This window comes from Malaya genurostris, chromosome 2, assembly GCF_030247185.1.
Source record: "Malaya genurostris strain Urasoe2022 chromosome 2, Malgen_1.1, whole genome shotgun sequence".
NCBI classification, from domain to species: domain Eukaryota; kingdom Metazoa; phylum Arthropoda; class Insecta; order Diptera; family Culicidae; genus Malaya; species Malaya genurostris.
The window spans coordinates 89,428,612-89,451,415 of record NC_080571.1 but is presented as its reverse complement, the minus strand read 5'-3'; the positions used below and the strand labels follow the sequence as shown (position 1 = coordinate 89,451,415).

Sequence of the window (22,804 nt, the reverse complement as noted above, 5' to 3'; positions counted from 1 at the left end):
ATAACCCTCACCGCAAACGCAGACACCACTCTCAGCGAGCCCCACACGACGGAGATGCGCGCTGAACATATAATGATTAGACATGAGCCTTGACATTACACGAATAAAGTCTCGGCTCACGTCCAACCCCCGGAACCAAGCTTTCGTCGATACCTGTGGGATTATTGAGTGTAACCATCGTCCCAGAGTTCCACTATTCCATGTATTCTGCCAGCTAGCTAGAGTTTTCTGACGACAGCAACTGAAAAATTCATTGAAGCAGATTGGTCTTTCATAGATATCACCTTTTAGTGCGCCCACCTTGGCTAACGAGTCCGCCCTCTCATTGCCCCGTATGGAACAATGTGAGGGGACCCAAACCAAGGTAATCTGGTATGATTTTGCAGATAAAGCACTCAATTGTTCCCGTATTTTCCCCAGGAAATACGGTGAGTGCTTTCCAGGCTTCACTGAACGGAGAGCCTCAATGGAACTGAGACTGTCCGATACAATGAAGTAGTGATCTGTGGGCAGAGTGTCAATGATCTCAAGGGTATACTGAATTGCAGCTAGTTCTGCGACGTAAACTGAAGCTGGATCACTGAGTTTATAGGAAGCGGTGAAATTTACATTGAATATACCGAAGCCAGTGGACCCGTCTAGATATGATCCGTCAGTGTAAAACATTTTATTACAGTCGACTTCTTTAAATTTATTATTAAAAATTTTTGGGATCTCTTGAGGGCGTACAGGATCCGGGACTCCACGAATTTCTTCTTTCATGGATGTGTCGAAGAACACAGTAGAATTAGAAGTATCCACAAAATGAACACGATTGGGAACAAACGAAGAAGGATTTATATTCTGAGCCATGTAGTCAAAATACAAGGACATAAAACGGGTTTGTGAATTAAGCTCGACGAGCTTTTCAAAGTTTTCTATCACCATCGGATTCAAAATGTCGCATCGGATTAGCAGTCGATATGAGAGATCCCAGAACCTGTTTTTCAACGGTAAGACGCCCGCCAGCACTTCAAGACTCATCGTATGGGTTGATTGCATGCAACCCAAGGCAATACGTAAACAACGATACTGAATTCTTTCCAGTTTAATGAAATGAATATTCGTAGCGGAGCGGAAACAGAAACATCCATATTCCATTACTGACAATATCGTCGTTTTGTACAACCTGATCAGGTCTCCTGGGTGAGAGCCCCACCAAGTTCCGGTTATTGTACGAAGGAAATTGATTCTCTGTAGGCATTTTCGTTTCAAATACCTAATGTGACATCCCCAGGTACCTTTGGAATCGAACCAGACCCCGAGATATTTAAATGTGAAAACCTGAGCTATGGTTTCACCCCCTAGTTGAAGCTGTAATTGCGCAGGTTCTCGCTTCCTTGAAAATACAACCAGCTCAGTTTTCTCCGTAGAGAACTCGATACCCATTTGAAAAGCCCATGTCGACAAGTTGTCGAGGGTATCTTGCAATGGTCCTTGGAGATCGGCAGCTTTGGGTCCTATAATAGACACAACACTGTCGTCGGCAAGTTGTCTTAGCGTGCAAGATGTGTTGATACATTCATCAATGTTATTTACGTAAAAGTTGTATAAAAGGGGGCTTAAGCATGAGCCCTGAGGAAGACCCATGTAACTGAATCGCTTTGTCGTCAAATCACCATGCTCAAAATGCATGTGTTTCTCGGACAATAGATTATATAAAAAGTTGTTCAAAACTGGTGAAAGACCATGCTGATGCAACTTCTCAGATAGAACGTTAATGGAAACTGAATCGAATGCCCCCTTGATGTCGAGGAAAACTGATGCCATTTGTTCTTTACGAGCAAATGCCATTTGAATTTCTGTTGAGAGCAACGCTAGACAATCGTTCGTTCCTTTGCCCCTGCGGAACCCAAATTGTGTACCTGAAAGCAATCCATTTGTTTCGACCCAATTGTCTAGACGGAAGAGAATCATTTTCTCCAACAATTTCCGAATACAGGAAAGCATAGCAATCGGCCGATACGAATTGTGATCGGAGGCTGGTTTTCCAGGTTTTTGAATAGTAATAACTCTCACTTCTCTCCATTCGTGTGGGACAATATTACCCTCGAGGAACTTGTTGAATAAATTCAACAAGCGCCTTTTGGCAGAGTCGGGCAGATTTTTCAACAAGTTGAATTTAATTCTGTCTAACCCCGGGGCTCTATTGTTACACGACAAGAGCGCAAGTGAGAACTCTACCATCGAAAACGGTGTTTCGTTTGTATTCAATGTCGCGACGCGGGATATCTTCTGTTCTGGAACAGAATCAGGACATACTTTCTTAGCGAAATCAAATATCCAGCGGTTAGAATATTCCTCGCTTTCGTTCGCGTGATTTCGATTGCGCATGCGACGGGCCGTATTCCAAAGAGTGCTCATTGCTGTTTCTCTCGTTAATCCGTCAACAAACCTTCGCCAGTAACCGCGTTTCTTAGCTTTAATCAGACTTTTCATTTGAAATTCTAACGCCGCGTATTTCCGATAATTATCTGGAGTTCCGTTCCTTCTAAACGAGATGAAGGCTGAAGCTTTTTTCGTTTTCAGCTCTGAGCACTCTTTGTCCCACCATGGGTTGGGAGAACGCATACTAGTTTGCGCGCTAGGTACTCGTTTCGTCTGAGCTTGAATTGCGGTGTCAAGAATCAAGCCAGCCAAAAATGTATACTCTTCCTCCGGAGGAAGCTCCTGTGATGTTTCCAGTTTCTCAGACATCGAGCTCGCGTAACGTTTCCAATCAATGTTTCGTGTGAAATCGTACGAAACATTGATTGTTTCCGATGGTCTTCCACGGTTGGTGATAGAAACTATGATCGGCAAGTGATCGCTACCGTGAGGATCACAGATTACCTTCCACTTGCAATCTAACTGTAGCGAAGTCGAGCAAAGGGATAAATCCAGCGCACTTGGTTGTGCTGGTGGTCTAGGGTTCCGTGTCATTTCTCCCGTGTTTAGAATTGTCAAATTGAAGTTGTCACACAGATCTTGAATTAACGAAGAACGATTATCATCATATAAGCAGCCCCATCCTGTACCATGCGAGTTAAAGTCCCCTAAAACCAGCCGCGGTGAAGGAAGAAGTTCTATGATGTCTGCAAGCCGACGATGCCCTATCGAGACTCTGGGAGGAATGTAGATAGAAGCTATACATAGATCTTTGCCTTTAATATTAATTTGGCAAGCAACAACTTCAATTCCCGGTGTCGAGGGGAGGTTAATACGATAAAATGAATAGCACTTTTTAATCCCTAAAAGTACCCCTCCATAAGAGTCTTCTCGGTCCAGGCGGATTATGTTAAAATTATGGAAGTCGAGGTTGATGTTAGAAGTAAGCCAAGTTTCACTCAAGGAGAATACATCGCAATTATGAGTATGTATTAAGTGTTTGAAAGAATCAAGTTTTGGGATGATACTTCTGCAATTCCACTGAAGCACAATGATCATATCTTCGATTCTCAGTGGTAAATTATCCATCAAAAGATACGATCGCTGCAAGGAGGGGCCATTGTTCAGTCAACTGTTTTAAAAATGTCCTTACTGTTGGCAGTAGAGCAGTTAGGAAGCTTTTCAGAGGATCAGTAATATTGAAGGCTGTTAATATCCAGTCCACGATATCAGAAAATTTCAATAATCCAGCGTTTGTTGGATTTTCTGGTTGTGCTTTGGGGTCATTCGGGGTTTTTGATGCCCCAGGAAGTGCTGGGTACTCCTTATCATCCCTAAGTTTTTTGAACCCAGGAGGTGTTTGCTTCGGTTTTGAGTCAGCACTTTTTGTTTCCGTTTGGTTCTTTTGTGACGAAGAGGACAGTCTGAGGCCTTTACGAGGAAGCTTGGGAGAAGCCAGATTTTGTCTTTTCCTGCTTCCTTCAACCTGTGTGTAGGAAGGTCCTTCGCCTGGGTCGTCAGAGGTATCCTCTTCAACTGGCAAGATTGCAAACGGGTTCTCAGGGGTCGATGGAGTGGTTCTTTTTAAGATTTCCGCATAAGAACGTTTGGAACGTTCTTTCACGGATCGCTTCAATTTCTCCGCACGCTGTATGTACGTAGGGCACACCGAAAGATCATGAGGATTCTCCCCGCAGTAGCAACACTTTTCCACTGCTCTTCTGCAGAGATCGTCCTCATGGGCCTCTCCGCATTTGCCGCATCGCAGTTTGTTGCAACAATAGGTTGCCGTATGACCTAGCTGTTTGCAGCTTGTACAATGCATTACCCGCGGTACATACAGCCGAACAGGTAGACGAACTCCACTCACTACCAAATAATTTGGAAGTGCAGATCCGGCAAAAGTCACGCGAAATGAGTCCGATTGGTAAAATTTACCATCTATCGATTTGGAGTGCAATTGCTTGCACTCCAAAATTTTCACTGGTTGAAGGTCGGGGTTTTTGAAACGGCCTACCCCGTCCTTCATCAGATCTTCGATTGTCAGACTTTCGTCACGGACCACACCGTCGATCTCCACCACATGAGACGGGACGTACACGCGGTACTCCTTCGTGAACAACTCGTTGGTAGCAATCCCGTTTGCTTGCTTCAGGTCGGCCACAACAACGCGTAACTTGTTTGGCGAAACCTTATCTATTGTTTTTATTGCCGAGTAATGTTTTTCCAGGTCCCGAGCAATATTTAAAACTCTGAGAGACTTTAATTTGGGCCGGAAGTATACCACCCACGGACCCCCCGAGCCATCGTCTTGGTAAACTTTTTGGCGAGCAGGCAATATCTTAAAGGGAGATGGAGGCATCGGAGAGGGAAATGGCATCGGAGAGGGAGATGGTATCGGAGGGGGAGATGGTATCGGAGGGGGAGATGGTATAGGAGGAGTAGATGGCATCTCGGAAGCAAACTCAGCCTCTAAATGTTCTTCGTTCATTCGTTCAGCTTCGCCCTCCTCCGAGACACCCCCACTGTCATCAATATTCATATTTAAAGTGCGGGAGTAAAGAAGTCTCCCGCACTTGAAATGAAAAAGAAAGAAATAAAATGAAAAGAAAATATATGAATAGTAAAAGTTGAAAGAAAAAGTTTGAGAAAATACTTAACAGTATGTCACGGTAAGCTGTTAGGTGAGTTGCTCCTTCACTCCTTCGTTGTGCTTCAGCGTGACCTTGACTCAGGATTTGGCTGCTGCGATGCGGGTAGCAAACAATAGAAATAACTGCTGCCCGAGGATAGCACAATAGCGTCTACTGTCGATACCGATACAAAACCGGTGCACAGACAGAACTCACTTGCGGGGATGCTACTTTTTATCACTTTTATTTAATGCCTATACTACAGCCTCTGCTGTGATAGGCACCTTCGTCTTACCGATGTCGATTGTTAAAAAACGCGTGTGCTCACTTCGAACATTCGGTTACGAATGGTTATTATTGAATTCATGATCTACGTTTATACAAATGTAGCGTTTTCTTCATACTTTTGAGAAAAAATACGGATAAAATTATTCGTCACGTTTCGAAGGAATTCTCGAATTTTTCCTGTAACACGGTTCATTAGGCGGCGCACATCTTCTTCGTCCATCGTTTTAGCTATCTTATTCCACCAGGTCGTCATCTGATTGATCTCTTGCGGAGCTGGGGGCAGTTGGGTGAGTTAAGGTTTTTCGGAACGAACTGGACCCCTTTCTCTGCATACCATTCTTGAACGACTTTGCTGTAATGACAGCTTGCCAAATCTGGCCAAAACATTACGGGATGGTCGTGGGATCGAGTGAACGGCAAAATTCGTTTTTGGAGACACTCTTTTTGGTAGTTCCGATATCATTGTCTTATTTGTAACGAAAACTTTCGTTTTTTTGCCACAGCTGCAAATACCCTGCCAAATCATAAAATTTCTTGCAAATTTGTGGGCAAAAACAAAATTTAATTTGGCTGGGACAACCCCCTGAGCCGTTGCCAAGTAAAATTTTTGACCTGGGATTTGCCCGAAGTCAGCCTTGACACAGGTTTCATCGTCCATCAGAAGACACCCGTCGAACTTGGTCAGTACCTGGTCATATAGTTTCCGAGCACGAATTTTAACCCACTTTTCTGTTTTATGGTACGATTTGGCTGTTTGCTGGCTCGATACGACTTGATTCCTTTCCGGAGTCGAGTTCTCCTCACGGTACTATGGGCAGCACCGAATTTTCTGGCCAAGTCATGGTCCGATAGATTAGGATTCCTCTTAATCGTCTATAAAATCTTACCACGCAGTTTTCGATAGTTCCACTCCGACGATTGGCTTGAGGCTTCCAAATCGTCGTCAATGTTTCCTTATATCGTTTGATAACGCGCCATACGGTATTTCTGGGCAATTTCAGCTGTTTAGCTAGCCTAGATGCAGACCACAATAGATTTTCCAAATAACTGTGCACATTTTTTTCCTTCTTTCGGCTTTCATGTTGATTGTTTACAAAGTACAGTCGATTTGCGAAATGTCAAAAAAAATTCCCGACACGTGGGCGCCAAGAACTTCCAAATCCGTCCACCAGGAGCGCCACAATATGAGCAACAGTTTGTTCCAATTCTAAATGAAGCAAGCCTTAGGCAAAATAACAGTAATGGTAAAATACTTCATAATTAACTCTTTGCTGGTTACTATACAGTTCTTTATCCCAGTAATCCGGCTTGATTCGCTTCCATGAAAAACCCCAACAATTGATCTGGTTCTAACAGATTAAAGTCACATTTGTAGTGAACCGATTACACATGCTGACTTTGACTCAGATCATCTTCCTGTAACATTAAGACTTTCCAACGAAACTATAATTAGTCCAATTAGTTCTATATTCAACTATCATAGAGATAATTGGTTGGATTACAAATCTCACATTGAAAATCATGTGGATCATGAAACTATTTTAGAAAATTCTGCGGACATCGACACAGCCACAGATAATTTGAATCATTACATTATCGAAATCTCTCAGTTCCCAAAGCTCAAACTAAATTAACTTCTCCTATCATCGATGACAATCTTCAACTGCTCATTCGGTTGAAGAAAGTTAGTCGACGACAATATCAACGTTCTCGTGATCCTACTATGAAAAACATCGTTAAGGATTTACAAAAAGAAATTAAACATAGATTTACTCTTTTGCGAAATGAAAATTTCGCTAAAGAAGTTGAACAAATTAAACCTTATTCTAAACCTTCCTGAAAACTTTCTAAGGTTCTTAAGAAACCTCAGAAACCAATTCCTGCTCTCAAGGAAGGAAATCAAATACTTCTTACAAATGGCGAAAACGCTCAGAAACTTGCTCAGCAGTTTGATAGGGCCCAAAATTTTAATTTGAACGTTGTGAGTATTATTGAAAATGAAGTCTCACTATTTCAAATCAAGTGTTGTTACAAGATGACATTACTAGACGAATTTTGATGAAACTATATCAACCATTAGGAAACTTAAAAACATGAAGGTTCCTGGTAATGATGAAATCTTTAATATTCTTGTTATAAATCTTCTCGATGTTGCCTTGAGACTCTTGGTTAAAATTTGCAACAAATGTTTTTCATTAGATTACTTCTTTGAGAGTTGAAAAAATGCTAAAACAATTCCCATCCTCAAATCTGATAAAACCCAGTAGAAACATCAAGTTATCGACCAATTGGTTTATTTTCTTCTATCAGTAAACTTTTTGAAAAAATTATCTTGTTCAATGCTCCACACAAGGGTTTTTAAATATTGCAACTCAGTATGAGAATCAAGAAATGTAGAAAAATTCTCTCACGGTTCATGCATTGAGAGACACGAGTTCTTGTAGCATCTTCTACCGGATTGAAAATGTTGTATACAATATAGATAAATATCGAGCAGCTTCTGTCAAATTATCGGCAATCACCAACACTGACTAGAGTTAATCAGGTGAGCGACATAGGAGTTCAGCTGGATAAAAAAATATCGTTTGATTTGCATCGATCACTTATGATTACGTCAATTGGGATTCATTTAAAAAACCGCCGAGGATTTCGAAGATCCTCATGGTCTGAATGCGTTGTACTGTTCACACTTATCCGGTAAATTCTTGAAAATGCATCAGTGGTTCGGTTCCCTTATCAAATTTCGTGGAGTTTGCGAATTGATAGAGTTCAAAAACCACTTTGTTCGTGACCCCACAAACCTGCCACTATATACGGGAGGATGTCAACTCTTAGGAATCGATACATTGTAACACCGACTAAAAATTCAACAGGCATTATTCACCGCAAAATCGATTAAAGGAGAGATTCATGCTTCTGAACAACGTTTTGAAGTCAATTTTTGGATTCCAAACAGAACGCAATGATTCCACAGAACTGTATTTGGATATAATGGGGCGATAGTTTAATGTATTTGAATTTTTACTTCTGTTTGTTAAGAAAATTAAAAGATCTGTTGTCCTTTGACAATATATTTTTTTCGATGTTTGTTTTGATGGTATTTATCATATGGATGTTAATTAGTGATTATTTCTAATTACATTTTATAATTATTGTTATTCTCAAAGGGGTTTTTTCCATCCTGTCCATTTAGAATTTGGTATCCGGTGGACATAACAATGATAAAGATTGAGTTGGCATCACAGGGAGTGCGATGCGGTGTCCTGGTGCTGCTCTCAAAAAAGTATAATTTCAATGTGATGTTTGATACGTATAGTTAAAAATTTGGTTGAAATAGTTATTTTAGGTGATAGTGCAGGTGTGGCCTGTGTGTGTTTGGTAGTGAGAGTGCTATTTATTGAATAATATTGATCCGCGAAACTAAAGATGGTCACGCAACGGAAACTGAGAATTTACCGACCCATAATTCAATGATGTTAACCGATCGAAGCGCCGTCTACATGTCATTGTCGGTGTTGTCGGATTTCTATTGAATGTGTGAAAGTTTACAAGTCGATCGTGTCATTCAGACTGAAGGTCTAGGGTTGGTCTGCAGCGGACCCATTCGCGAGTGTTTTTTATTTTATTCTTTCATTGGTCGTGTTTCATCTCGCGTTGCGGACTGGTGAGATCATTTCTTGGAGATATTTTATATTTTTCTTACTTATTATATTTCTCCTGACTATCGAAGATCAGGTTTTGTTGAGATCATATTGTTTACCAAAACATATCCGGATCTCTTTCCCTCCCTACTAACAAATCTCCTATCCCGTGATGCTCGTGAAGATACAGTGGTACCCGCGGTTTCTAGAAACAACGAGTATCGGACTAACATTCCTTCCTTTCCCTCAGTAGCACAGCCTTTGGTCGTAGCCAGCGTCGTTATTGATCATTTAATAAAAAGTTAGGAGTGAGTGGGTATGTAGAGTGAAAACGATTTGCTTTTCCCAAGCTTCATTTTCTTGGTTCATTGTACATTTTCACTCATTCGGTCAATCACGAAGAGCAACTACGGGCGATCTACTTCAGCTCAGCTCAGCTCATCCTGTTTTAAAATTGGCGTTGCAAAAAGGTACGAGATTTTAAAAACTTATCCTAAAACTATTAAATCTTGTTAGTCATATAATCAGATGATCAAGCATACTCTCTTCGGCTATTCCGGTTATCTGTTTCCGGCTTCAGTCAATTTATGTTCAGTGTAATTTTCAAAGGACCTTATTTTTGACGTGAATACTTTGATATTGGGTGCCATTTCAAAATTTGCCCTGTGAAGGACGGGTAGAATTTAATTGTGAATATTTTGAATTGTACTACACACCACAACATAATTCTTCATCCATGTCTTCAGAAATATGATCAGCAATTTATGATTATACTTTAAACAATTTGAGATAACCATGAAATGCTCAAAAGTTCAGTTTTCTTTAACTTTTGAAATCAACGAGGAAAACTAATCGCGTTTGCATGTTTGTTTCTCACTGACGACGGTTTTGAGGTAGTAAACCAGATGGGGCTGGATTCCTTGGTGATGACCTTCCACAAACAATAGCAATAACAGATCTACTTCGGGTTATGAAGCATTAAATGCTCAGGTCGCATTTTCAGTCGCCTTTTGGACGTCGTGGCGAATAGTTCCTTTCAGCCAGCAGCAGCAAACCAGACCTTCTGCGAAGTGTAAAGCCTCATTTGGACTGGATTGTTGAACTGAATTCATAACCTAGATTATGGTCGACTTGAATTTTGAATTTAATTTAAGGATAGAAATTTATTTTCAGAATTGATTTATAAATAGAAGCTCAAAAGATAAAAGATTTTGGTACTAGTTTTTGGGAACTGATTTGTTGACTAGATTTTGGAAATGCCTCAGTGCCTTAATTTAAGTTCGAAATTCGTATCCAGTATTCTGATATAGGAAATCAACTCCAGAATTCTGAAACAAAATTCATGTTATGAGTTCTTGATCGGGATTCTGGAACAAAGTTTTATATTTGAACTCAGAATCAGAATTTTGAAACTGATTTTTGAATAAGAATTTAGTTCTTGAATTCAGTTTCATAAATTAATTCCTACATAGTCTCTAGGTTTAATTCCCAAATTCGTTTCCAGAAGTCAGGTTCAGAAACCAGAAGCTGCATGCTTGAATTGATTTCGAAACATGGGCTATGGAATTGGGTTAAGGAACTAATTTCAGTGCAGTGCATGTTCTTTTTATAACTTATTTTGTGATTTAAAAAAAATCAAATTTGAGTTCCATTGTTCATGCATCCAAGCAATGAAAATGATTTGCTGTACTAAAAACGTGTGCAAAGTTTCGTTCAATGACTGGCAAGCCATTCCCGGGCTCCCTCAGAAGCCGTTCTTACAGAAATTCTCCAGTCTTATTTTATGAAGAGAACTTCCAAGATGTAAATCGCGATTATTTCAGAATAACCCCCTTAACTGCTGTAAAACTCCTTGAAGAAATGAAAAAAGCGACGGTCGAGTACATTTATTTTTAATTGAAACAGTAGCTTCCAGAAACGTCATAACAGTAATCGTATTTCAGTTCATTTGAAAAAAATATAGTTTCATAAAGCGTAATTTGTATTGTTTACGTCGGCATCCCGTCATCCACGCGTACACGGCAGCCTCCGTGAGGGTAGCGTCCGAGGGCATCATTCGAGGTTATCGTTAGATTGGAACTAAAACGTGAACACAACGGAACACTAGTCCACTGATAAGAACCGACTGAGATATTACTCTCCCAAGACCAACAGGAGCTCAGTTTAATTTTGCTAGTTAATCATTTCAGTGCAACGGTTTCATTGCGGATAATTAATTGCCCGGTAAGTACATGAACATTAACGAATTTACTGTAGTAACGTTACACAATTAGTGTCAAATTTGCGCTTGGTTTATAAAAGACTACCGCTGAAACGGTGAGGATTATTTGTATAGTTCTAAAGAAAATGATCTAATTTAAGCCGTGTGATGTACAGAACAGCGCCGTTTGTCTCTTGCTGCAATGGTGATATTGCATGACCTCCGAGAAAGGAGAGTAATTAGAAGCTACAATCGAATAAAAGATCGGATTCGGCTTCATGCATGGTGTCATCTTATTTTAAAATGTATGTAACCAAGTGAAACCGAATAATTACCGTTATTTTATTTTTATTTTTTTGTGATATCTCAAAATTCTTTCACTTTGCTCTCCTCCGCGCGGTTATGGTTTGAAGGCATAGGCCTCAAATAATAACAACATGAAGAATTTGGTCCGCTTGGTGTATTATCATCGTACTTTAGCACTACGTAACATTTAAGGTTTCACATTGCGCTGAACGTGTGTTGGTGCTGATTGAGGTAATCGATGGTTGTGTTGAATTATGTGCAGGAAAAGCTCTTCACGCGAAGGAAAATAAATTAGGACTCATACTAGCGAACTTATATAATTTCGATTGCAGAAAGGCTTGACCCTTATACACTAAAACCTCAATTTACGCGAACTTAATTTATGCGAATTTAATTTACCCGACGTTTTATTTTAAATAACGCGATTTTTTTTAAAATTTACGCGATGATCGCGTAAAAAAAGGTTTTTGCATAATGATGGAAATTTCAATTTCTATACGTACATATACAAAACAACCTAACATGCTTCAGGGAACTGAATATTGTGAAATGTACATTAATGAATTGTTTAGTTTCAAAGAATCTAAATAAAAGCGTGGGCATCCAAGAATTATCTGGAAAACAAATATAACAACGTAACCGATGATCCATCCGAAAACTTCCTGGAGTTAAGACCTCCAGATCTACCAGTGTAACAAAGTGCATTAACGAACTTATCGTTCTCGGTCCACATTCGTGATGTCACATGCGATCAATACAACAATTGTGATTTCACCAGACTATCCAAAAATTTCCTGAAGCTCAGGCCTTACGATCCACCAATGTAACAAAGTGCATTAACGAACTTATCATTATCGGTCAACTGACCTGTTTTCACTGAAGCTCTTGGACGACTTTGAATGTTCCGAAAAAAGACCAAAATACACAAGTAAGCCATATGTAGCTCTACGACTATGAGCAGCATTCGAAAGCTATACATAGACTGCTGAATGATCTTATAGATCTGAAGACCTGTTTTCACTGAAGTTCTTGGACGACTTAGAACGTTCCGAAATAAGATCAAAATACACAAGTAAGCGATATGTAGCTCTGCGACTATGAGCAGCCTTCAAAAACTATACATAGACTGCTGAGTACTCGTATAGATCTTAAGACCTGTTTTCACTGAAGTTCTTGGACGACTTAGAACGTTCCGAGAAAAGATCAAAACAAACAAGTAAGCCGTAAGTAGCTCTACGACTATGAGTAGCCCTCAAAAACTATACATTGACTGCTGAATACTTGTATAGATCTTAGGACCTGTTTTCACTGAAGTTCTTGGACAACTTAGAACGTTCCGAAATAAGATCAAAATACACAAGTAAGCGATATGTAGCTCTGCGACTATGAGCAGCCTTCAAAAACTATACATAGACTGCTGAGTACTCGTATAGATCTTAAGACCTGTTTTCACTGAAGTTCTTGGACGACTTAGAACGTTCCGAGAAAAGATCAAAACAAACAAGTAAGCCGTAAGTAGCTCTACGACTATGAGTAGCCCTCAAAAACTATACATTGACTGCTGAATACTTGTATAGATCTTAGGACCTGTTTTCACTGAAGTTCTTGGACAACTTAGAACGTTCCGAAAAAAGATCAAAATACACAAGCCGTATGTAGTTTTACGACTATGAATAGCCTACAAAAACTATACATAGACTGCTGAATACTCGTATAGATCTTAAGACCTGTATTCACTGAAGTTCTTGGACGACTTAGAACGTTCCGAAAAAAGATGAAAATACACAAGTAAGCGATATGTAGCTCTGCGACTATGAGCAGCATTCAAAAACTATACATAGACTGCTGAATGCTCGTATAGATCTTAAGATCTGTTTTCACTGAAGTTCTTGGACGACTGAAGTTCTTGTTCCGAGAAAAGATCAAAATACATAAGTAAGCCGTATGTAGCTCTACGAATATGAACAGCATTCAAAAACTATACATAGACTGCTGAATGCTCGTATAGATCTTAAGACCTGTTTTCACTGAAGTTCTTGGACGACTGAGAATGTTCCGAGAAAAGGTGAAGCAGCCTTTAAAAATTATACATAGACTGCTGAATACTCGTATAGATCTTAAGATCTGTTTTCACTGAAGTTCTTGGACGACTGAAGTTCTTGTTCCGAGAAAAGATCAAAATACACAAGTAAGCCGTTTGTAGCTCTACGAATATGAACAGCATATATATATATATATATATATATATATATATATATATATATATATATATATATATATATATATATATATATATATATATATATATGGTCCCATACGTAATTCCTGAATTTTATGCGGATCCGACTTCCGGATCCAGAAATATTGGGTAAAGTGGGTTAAAAATTGTATATCATCACTGAAAATGGGGAAAAACCTTAAAAAAATTTCTAAATCGACCTCAAATCTGTTCCAATTTATAGTTTTTATCAGTAGACGGTCAAACAAACCGATTTCAATTATTCTGTTAAGTATCGAAGAAAATTATTTTGAAGAATACCACAGTATTATATATGGTAGTATGATTGATATGAGAAAGGCATCATTACACCACTAGGTGGATTAAAACAGGTTTTTAAATATTTACGACTTTTCTAAGCAAATTTCATCACTAACACTATCTTTTCGTAAGATCTTTTTGCTATGCAAGTTTGGCAGTTGTCGTTTTCACTGATTTCTGATACAAAGAACATCTTCTTTGCCTGCTTTTCTTCTATATCGACATTTCAAGGGGCATATTGTATCATTAATGTAGGGCAGACCACTGATTTGTTGTGAGGCATGTTATACGGTTGCTGGGGCATTATGCCTACGGCAAGCGAAAAAACTGAGAATGTGGTCGTTTTAAATAATAATGTTTTTATCAATCAATTCTCATCACTTCTACCGAAATCATTGAAAATTATGTTCCTCACGCGTATTGCAAAGAAATACCTACTTTTTGAAGAAAATATATCAGTACCTTTAGAAACATCTCAATGTTTTTTTAAGGGGGCATATTATAACACTTTACCCTATGCATGGTTGGGAATCGAACTCAGGCGTTATCCATCACAATATGTTTGTCCTCTGGCATAAAGATAGTCATCTGAAAAGTGTACAGATTTTTGTTTGTTTTTGAATATAAGATAAAACTGAAAAATTACTGAAACTCTCGTTACAGTAAACGTGAGTTTCGATTGGAATTGAATGTGGTAAAACGCCCCTTTCTGTCTATCAACCAGTTCTATGAAATTAATTACCATTACCAGGATAAAATCCAATCAACCAATTTATTGTAGTATTAGCTAGTGCCTTTTATGAAATTTATGAGCAATTACTGTGAAACCACGAACATTTATTAACGATGAACCACTAATTTCGATTCAACTTTGATTGGTTGCTGCGGACAAACACGATATAAATATTGATAATTTATAAAGCATGTTGGGGCAAAGTGAACCCGAATCGAAGGCTCGTAATTTTCGCACTCGTTGACTCCTACAAATTGCCAGCACTATTTTATTGCAATTTTGGAAATATTTAGATAATGCATTTTTTAAATTCAATTCCTCTGTTATGGCAAAAAAATTGTTTACATCTAAACAATCAACTTCAATGGCCTCGCGGAAATATAATCAGTTTCGTTTACCCCGATCGGTACTTTGAACGCACGAACAAAATTGATAGTAATTACCAGACAACAGTCAAATGCACAATTGCAATTTACGGCCATCGTCGGCCGCTGCTTCCCGTGAAATTGCACTCTTCGGCAGCAAATTTTGCACCCACTGCATCGCGACGGAGTTCGGTGAAGTTAATCATTTCTGCCAAAAGTTAGGAACTTTTTAGAAATTTACACTCGTGGCAGGATACGTGTGCACGGGATCCATTTTACCGTCAGCGAAATTTGCTTTAATCAGTCACGTGCGTAATGGAACGGTATCATCGCCGCCGTAATCAACGGAAGGACGGCTGACAGGGGCAATCCAATTACGGAAAGCATTAATTTACGAATAACAAGCCTGAGCTTTCGACCATATGGAGAGGAAAATGTGGAAGTTTTTTGTTTTTTTTGTTGGCTTCACACGTACGATAGTCTTAAAGCGTTCTCTTGACTATGTTCAAAATAGATTTTGGAGGGTAGAATGAGCTAGAAATATAATCTCTTTTTATTACTTCTTAAATTTCAAATGAGATTCAGAGATGGCTAAATTGAGTTACGAGTGTGTTTAGAGATCATTTAAACATGCTTCGCTGAAGACCACCGGTGTAGTAAGCGTCCTGCGAAGTCCATAGTAATCACGATTCTTTGACAAGATGTGTCTCTGATTATTTTTTGTACTGGAGTCATTATCAGCAGTGATCAGCGAGCCAAAGCACACACGAACTCGTCGATTATTTCGATTTTATTACCACCAACTTGATCGTAATGGGTGGCCAATATTATCTTCTTAAGGTCTCTTCCTTTCATGTACTCTGTCTTTGATGCATTGAAGTCAATTGTAATTCGACGGGCTTCAATTTTTTGTCCGATGTACGTTTTTCATATCGTCTCAAAGTTGTGTGCTATAATGTCAATGACATAAGCCAGGTTAAGTTGCTGAAAGGATATTCTGAAAATAATGTATCTCGCCTTTAGTTCCGTTCTTCTTGTTGTACTTGTTGATGCTGCAATGTTGAACCCTCCACGAGATTCAATCTTCTGTGTAATCTTCAGCGAATCTTAAAGCACATCACTCGGTTCATCATAACATTGACCGACCATTTCAGTTCACCCGGAAATCCAGGGTAGTCTCAGGGGTGCGAAAATATTTTTTATTAAAGAAAGTACCTAAAGATCGATCTAAATCGACACCACTTGTATTACTCAAACTGTGCTCGCTTTCCACCGTCAGTGTCGTCATTTCCGGTCGAAAAAATGAAGGTGCCTTTTGGTAAAATTCTTAAAAGAAATGAAGATTCTATTTCCTTTGATCAGTCACAGCTCCTCCTGTGGTATTGAAAAATTTTAGTTTGTGCTTGAATGAAATAAATACGTTGCTTAATGAAAAATGTAACCATCATTCTAAATTATAGAATGACGAAGGTTTACTGGTTTTTTTTTTAATTTTTTTTTATTCAGGCCAATTTGCGTACAAGCTTTACGTGGCCGAATGAGCCATGTTTTTATTAGATAAAATAATTTTTTTACCGTTGGATCTCGTTGTCACCCTTTTTCTAGGGGGAGAGGAGCTTCCATTTTTATCTTGCGATGAGTAAGGGGCACTTTGTTCGTGGCTCGTCTCGTCCTCCATTGCCGCATCGGTGGTATCGTAGTTGATTTCCGTTTTTTCTTCGTTTTCCTTGTAATTAGCAAGGTTTACTGGTTATACTTAATAGGAAAATTATACAGAATTTGGCAAATATTTCCCGAATTTCCAGCAGCCTACCGTTCGTTCATTAAACCGATAATTGAAATGATTATAAAGCGTTTGGGAATGAAATTGTCGTCGATCTGTTATAATTATATTATATGTTCATTCCGATTATTTATTTGATCGAAATTTCAAAGAGTGTTCCATGTTTTAAAAATTCCGCCTCACTTTCTACACTTCAGTGCAAAAAATTTAAATAAAAAAATATGTAAAAAGATGAAAATTGTAAATGAAATCCAGTCATATACCCAGAATATGTTTCTGATATTAAAGACTATGCTTTTATGATCAAATGTGCAAAAAACTGATGATTTGGCTAGGAATATGCAGCTGCGGAGCGAAGTGTTTGTGACGAATAAGACGATGGACTCGAAGCTATGCAAGGAAGAATGTCTCAAAAACCAGGTACCATCTTTCATTGAAGTCCATAAAGGTACCGTGAAGTTTTGGCCTGATTTGACGAGTGGCCACTACAACCGGGAAGTCATCCAATGGTACAGTGATAATAACATAAATTTCACCTACCCAGCTGCCCGCCGTTCCGACCCATCGAGAGATTTTGGACAACAATGAAGCGAAAACTAAAGAAGAATGGAAAAATGGTTCGAGACGCGACTCAGATGACCAAAATATGGAACAAATGTGCCAAGAAAGTTGACCCTGGAAGTGTGCATCGTTTGATGAGAGGAATCAAGAAGAAAGTGCGAATATTCTTTAGAAAAGAAAGAGAAATGGTTTTTTTTCATAAATGCGTTCATAAGGCAGTATACATAAGTTTTTCTTCGCCGTAACATCCATATACATAGTACTTTAAACCTAATACATTTTGAATATCAAGGAGTCTAACATAAAATAAACATTAAATTGGAACTCCAATAGACTTAATGAAATGATAAAGAAGTTTCATGTAAGAAAGGTCACGACAAGCAAGAATGTCGCGAACTGGGACATTGTATAGTCTACCTCGAGTACGCAAGGAATTTATTAGTTGAGATCTGACATCACGATACTCCATGCATATCCAAACGACATGATCAATATCGCGGTAGCCTTCGCCACAAGTACAATGATTAGTTACGGAAAGTCCAATTCGAAGGAGAAGTGCATCGAACGTGTAGTGATTGGACATGAGTCTGGACATCACACGAATGAAGTCCCTACTCACATCCAGCCCCCTGAACCATGCCTTTGTTGATATTTTAGGGATAATTGAGTGCTAGCTGGCAAGTGTTCTTTGGCGAGATGCTCCATAGAATTCGTTGAAAGCAATCGGTCGCTCAAAAATTTCAACCTCAATAACACCACGTTTCTCTAAAATATCGGCTCTTTCATTGCCTGGAATGGAGCAATGAACCAGACTATAGTGATTTGATAATTATTATTCAATAACGTTTGTTCAGGTACTGTTTTATTTTATCTAACAAAAAAAAACGGTTCATTTTGGAAGAATTGACCTTCTTAGCCACCAAGGATGGATTTTATCGTATCATAGAACGCTCAATAGCAACTCTTCACACGATTCAATCAGTGCCATCAAAGAGAGACGGATATCATCGCAACAACAAAAAATCGGCATGGTTCATTTAACATAGAATAGACACATATGCGAGAGCGAATTTCTCTCGATGACCTGTCTGAGAATCAAAGGTTAGCTCGCTTTTGTGGGGTTTCGCTCTGAAGCAACAAACGGTCGCTTATTCTCGTTTCGCGATCCGATTCTGTATGGGCAGTGGATATTTGCGATAGAATCATTTTACTATTGCCACTTATACTAACTATGTGCATATAACCTTTGTATAAGTTGTGTCTATGAAAATATATGTGAATGCTCCACATGATGGGTTTTGAAATATTGCAACCTAGTATGAGAATCATCAAGTCAAATCATCGATTCGATTTTCTGCTATAATTGTCCACTTGCGATTCTCTTTTGGTAAACTCTACATAGCACCAATCATTATCAGACTGTAATTTTTTTAAGGGCCGTGAAATACTCAGAGTATGAAGTGGAGCGAAGAAATAGCGGCATTCACCAACACTGTTAGCCACCTACCGAATCAAAATATTCGGATTGCGCTTGTTGTCTCGAAACCTTAAATTTTGCTACATTTTTTTTCACAGAATTGCGTCTCTTTGGTTTTTCCGCTAACAGCTAGTTCGTCTGGGTATCCTTGAATGGTTTAGCACACGGGAAAAAATTAATTTTTGACACGGGACGGTTGAATTGTCCTAGATTTTTAACGAACGAGGACGTAACGATAGCGGTCTTGTCGTTTTTCACCAGGCCATTCGCTCCGAAGAACGGGGAGCCCGGATCCTTAAAGATGGATCCGATAATATGTCATCTTCTCGATTCCGCTACATCATCGTTAAGGTGCTAGTAAAAATCCTACCACCTCCTATCATCCAGCTGCTGCGTGTAATTTTCAGTCATTCCGTCATCCCGAAGTTTCTCCAAGTTTCTTTACGTATGTCCTTGCGAGGGAAGGGAATATTTCTGACTGCTATTCCTCAGGAGTCCACAAAGCTTTCACATCATTGACCGTAGGTATCGGCTGCGACATGCAGGTTGTTTGTCCTAATTAGCAATCTGTAAATTTCTTTCCTTCTTATTCAGGCCTGTAAAACGCAGGGCAGAGCACGCTAATGGTGCTGCATTTAGAAAAACGACATTTAATTCTCAACTGAAATATTCATGTGTTGATAGGCTACTTTCTAGTCACTCACTAACGCGCACTAGGGAGTCAGTTCCCTACTCACTCATTATGCCACAGTCTGATCGATGTCCGCTTCTACACTACCTTCTGTTTTGAGGATTCAGTCTATCGTAGATTATCCTGTCGTAGCCTACGAATTCAAGGGACTTGCAGTTCCATGTTCGAATCGTAGTTGTGGCGTAGGTCTTTGCCGATTTAATTTTGTATTATATGCGTCAGTCACGGGTACTAAAGAAATGCATAAGTGGTAACCAAAAAACGTGTCTGTCTAGAATATGAGGAATAAATAAAATCAAAAGGATGCATTTTTCAGATTTTTGAGAACTTACTTTGACTTCTGCTGACTCGTGGCCCAAGGAACTATACAGATGACCTTCCAAATGTAATGACTTATCAGAAATTTTCTTGTAGTCTCTCGTCTAAGTGTTACAAATCTCTTCGTACTCGAAGTGTCAAAAATCAATTTCTAATTTCTAAACTAATCGAATGTTGAATATCAACATATTCAATTCAATAAGTGAATTCCGTTAGCATAAGGCGAACTCTAATGAAACTAATTTTTTATTGCGTGTGCCGATGATTGAAGAAACTTATTTGTAATTTGCTTTAATGAATCCATTTATATGTAAACAACCAGAAGATCCACAGTTTTACTTCGCCCAGTTGCGAAAGCAACGAGCCGTGCCCAACGGAAAATGAAAAAAAAAATTCAATCCATCGGCATCATGGATTTTTAATGCACCGAATCGTTTAGTTACCAGCTAACATGGGGGTTCTTGAGCGGAATCAGCTCTTGATAAAATAATATGGTTTTGATACTCCCTTTAGTAGGAATAGGTTTCGTTGTACAACATTTATGAACACGTGCTGTTTGCGATTCGATGACTTCGATCGTAGTTGAGTTTCAGTTTGATATTCTTTGAAAATTAGTTTAATTTCATTTCAATATTGCATCCGTATTGCTCGTTTTGTGTCTTGAAGATGACCATCTTTAGGTTGGAGCCATCAAAAACTGTTTTATTTTCTTTTTCGTATTGCAAAAGCGACTATTTTTCAGTCAACACAAGACTATTAGTACAATAGCCCTCTTTGAAATCTTTTAATGTTTTATAACATCGCCCAAATTTATGTTGCAAAGAAGGCTGAGAAAATACGTTAGAAGTGGTACACATAAAAACGTTAGTGAGCTTTCAGAACAAGTTAAGGAGTGTTCTAATTTTAGAATTATATTTTATATGTATTTTAAATTTCACAACAGGAAATTTTACTTCAAAGCATAAAGTTTTAATTTTGATAGTAGAATTTCTCGAGTGGATAAAACTAAAACGGTTTGCCGGGTATACGTTTGTTTCAAATTTCAGTACCTTTATCCACCTCCCATATGAGATTTCAAACCGTTTAACTTACTCTTAACGAAAAGTACCTCCAAAGAACGTGTATTTTTAAATTCCACTTATTGTTTAAACAATATTTCAAAATTATACTTTTCACAGATTGAAGTACATATATTAGACTTCATAAATTTTTATTTTTTCATACGACGGCTCTGAAAACAGCTGCTCAAACTCGTTCGATTTGTTGGCAACAAAAACAAAATGGAGGAAAATTTCTCGATTTCCGACCGTTGTATACCACTTACAAATGTTAATAACTTTTTAAAATAATAATGAATATTTTTTGTTTTGTTTCTGACCATAGATAGACATCTAACGAGTAAAATGCCGTTTGGTTCCTATTGATACGTGCAATAAGTTTGGAATGTGAGTGACACCCAGTTGAAACAAGGTTGAATTGAGAAAAAGTCAACAATTGTTTATTCACGACTAATCGTGCCTGGGCGTGCACCATTCTTCCTTTTTTCTACCAACTTCTCGGTTGCGTGTATCCTCGATACTAATTCTATAGCATATCTATGAGTGTTATCTAATAAATAAGGATAAAATTTTTTTGCGTTTTTTTTTCAAAAAAATTGGAGGAACCAGGCCTTAACCAGACCCTGTCAGCTTGGAGCGAAATCAATCTTAAGTTCAGCAACGCCATCGCACGGCATCACATTCAACACATCATGTCAATTATGTGAGTGCGCAGTGCTGCTATTTTGGCGCACACGAATTTGACATTTCTCTCCCCTACTTCTATGTACGAGATTCGATGCGGACTCGCCGTAGGGCGCAACGTTCGCAAAAAAAGGATGTTGCCAATGATTTGTTCGGGAAATGTGAGAACTGGAGAGCTCTTGTTAATATGATGTCTTTGCCTTCACCATGGTGTGTTAACAAAACGTGAGTACACTTTGTTCTCCAAATCTTGGCACATTTTGATAATTTGTAGAATTAGAGTGCTTTCCGCTAGTACAGATGGCCTGTGGCATAAAAATTCATTTGTCTCCTCTCATTTCTCTAATAACGCAGAAGACAATGGCTCTCAGGTGACTTTCGCTGGAGTTTGTTGCACGGCCAGATAAGCATGTGATCTGGTAGACATTTGATAGATTTTGGACTGGAAAAGATTTTCCCAAATTTTAACCATTTCAACTTAATTTTGATTTTATTTGATTTTTAAATAGTTTAAAAAAAAAATCAGGGATGTTTCAGGTATTGTTTACCATTTTCACAATTTCGTTTACTTGCTTTAGAAGATACTTGAAAAAATTTGTACATATTTTTTCACAATTCGGATTTTGGTACTACACTGGATGTTTTCCACCAATAAAAAAACAAAATTTTAAACGTGTTACATTTCTTCGGTTTAATATATTTTTTGAAATGAGGATGACTACGATATTTGATTTTTTTTCTAAGCAAAATTCACAATCAACTATGCGTTTCCATTGAAGCTCTACTCGAAGGAAACACATGGTGCTATGCATGTGTTTATGCACTAAGCGTTTCCTTCTTATAGAGCTTTCATGGAAACGCATGGTCGAGTGTTAATTCTATTAGGAAGAACTCAAACATGATGGTTTTCCACATAAAAAATCTTATGAAACCGAAGCACTTCAACGTGTCAAAAATTGTTTATTTAGTTTCCGAAAATTCAGAGTGGTACCAAAATCGGATTTGTAAAAAAATTTAGCTTAAAATTTTTGAAGTATTTTTATGCAAGAAATACAAACTCAAAACATTTTAAGATTGAACATCTTAAACCTTCCTGACAATGCCTGAAACATTCCTGATTT

General features: G+C 38.5%; 2 protein-coding genes across 3 annotated transcripts in view; one reads left to right on the top strand and one right to left on the bottom strand.

The window, feature by feature from the left end:
• LOC131432014 (extracellular serine/threonine protein CG31145) overlaps positions 1-22,804 on the bottom strand; it is a 224,093-nt gene that overhangs the window by 193,635 nt on the left and 7,654 nt on the right. The gene's annotated exons all lie outside the window — the stretch shown is intronic.
• The window catches only part of LOC131432016 (galactokinase-like), a 139,025-nt gene continuing 127,275 nt past the window's right edge, over positions 11,055-22,804 (top strand). Inside the window, exon 1 of one of the 2 annotated variants that reach the window (XM_058598040.1) lies at positions 11,055-11,191. Coding sequence is in view for 1 of the 2 variants with exons in the window: in XM_058598038.1 (XP_058454021.1) it covers positions 21,778-21,908 (131 nt within the window). In the remaining variant the exon portion in view is untranslated. Of the gene's footprint in view, positions 11,192-21,750; positions 21,909-22,804 lie in introns of those variants that run through there. The other variant, XM_058598038.1, reaches the window with a different exon arrangement.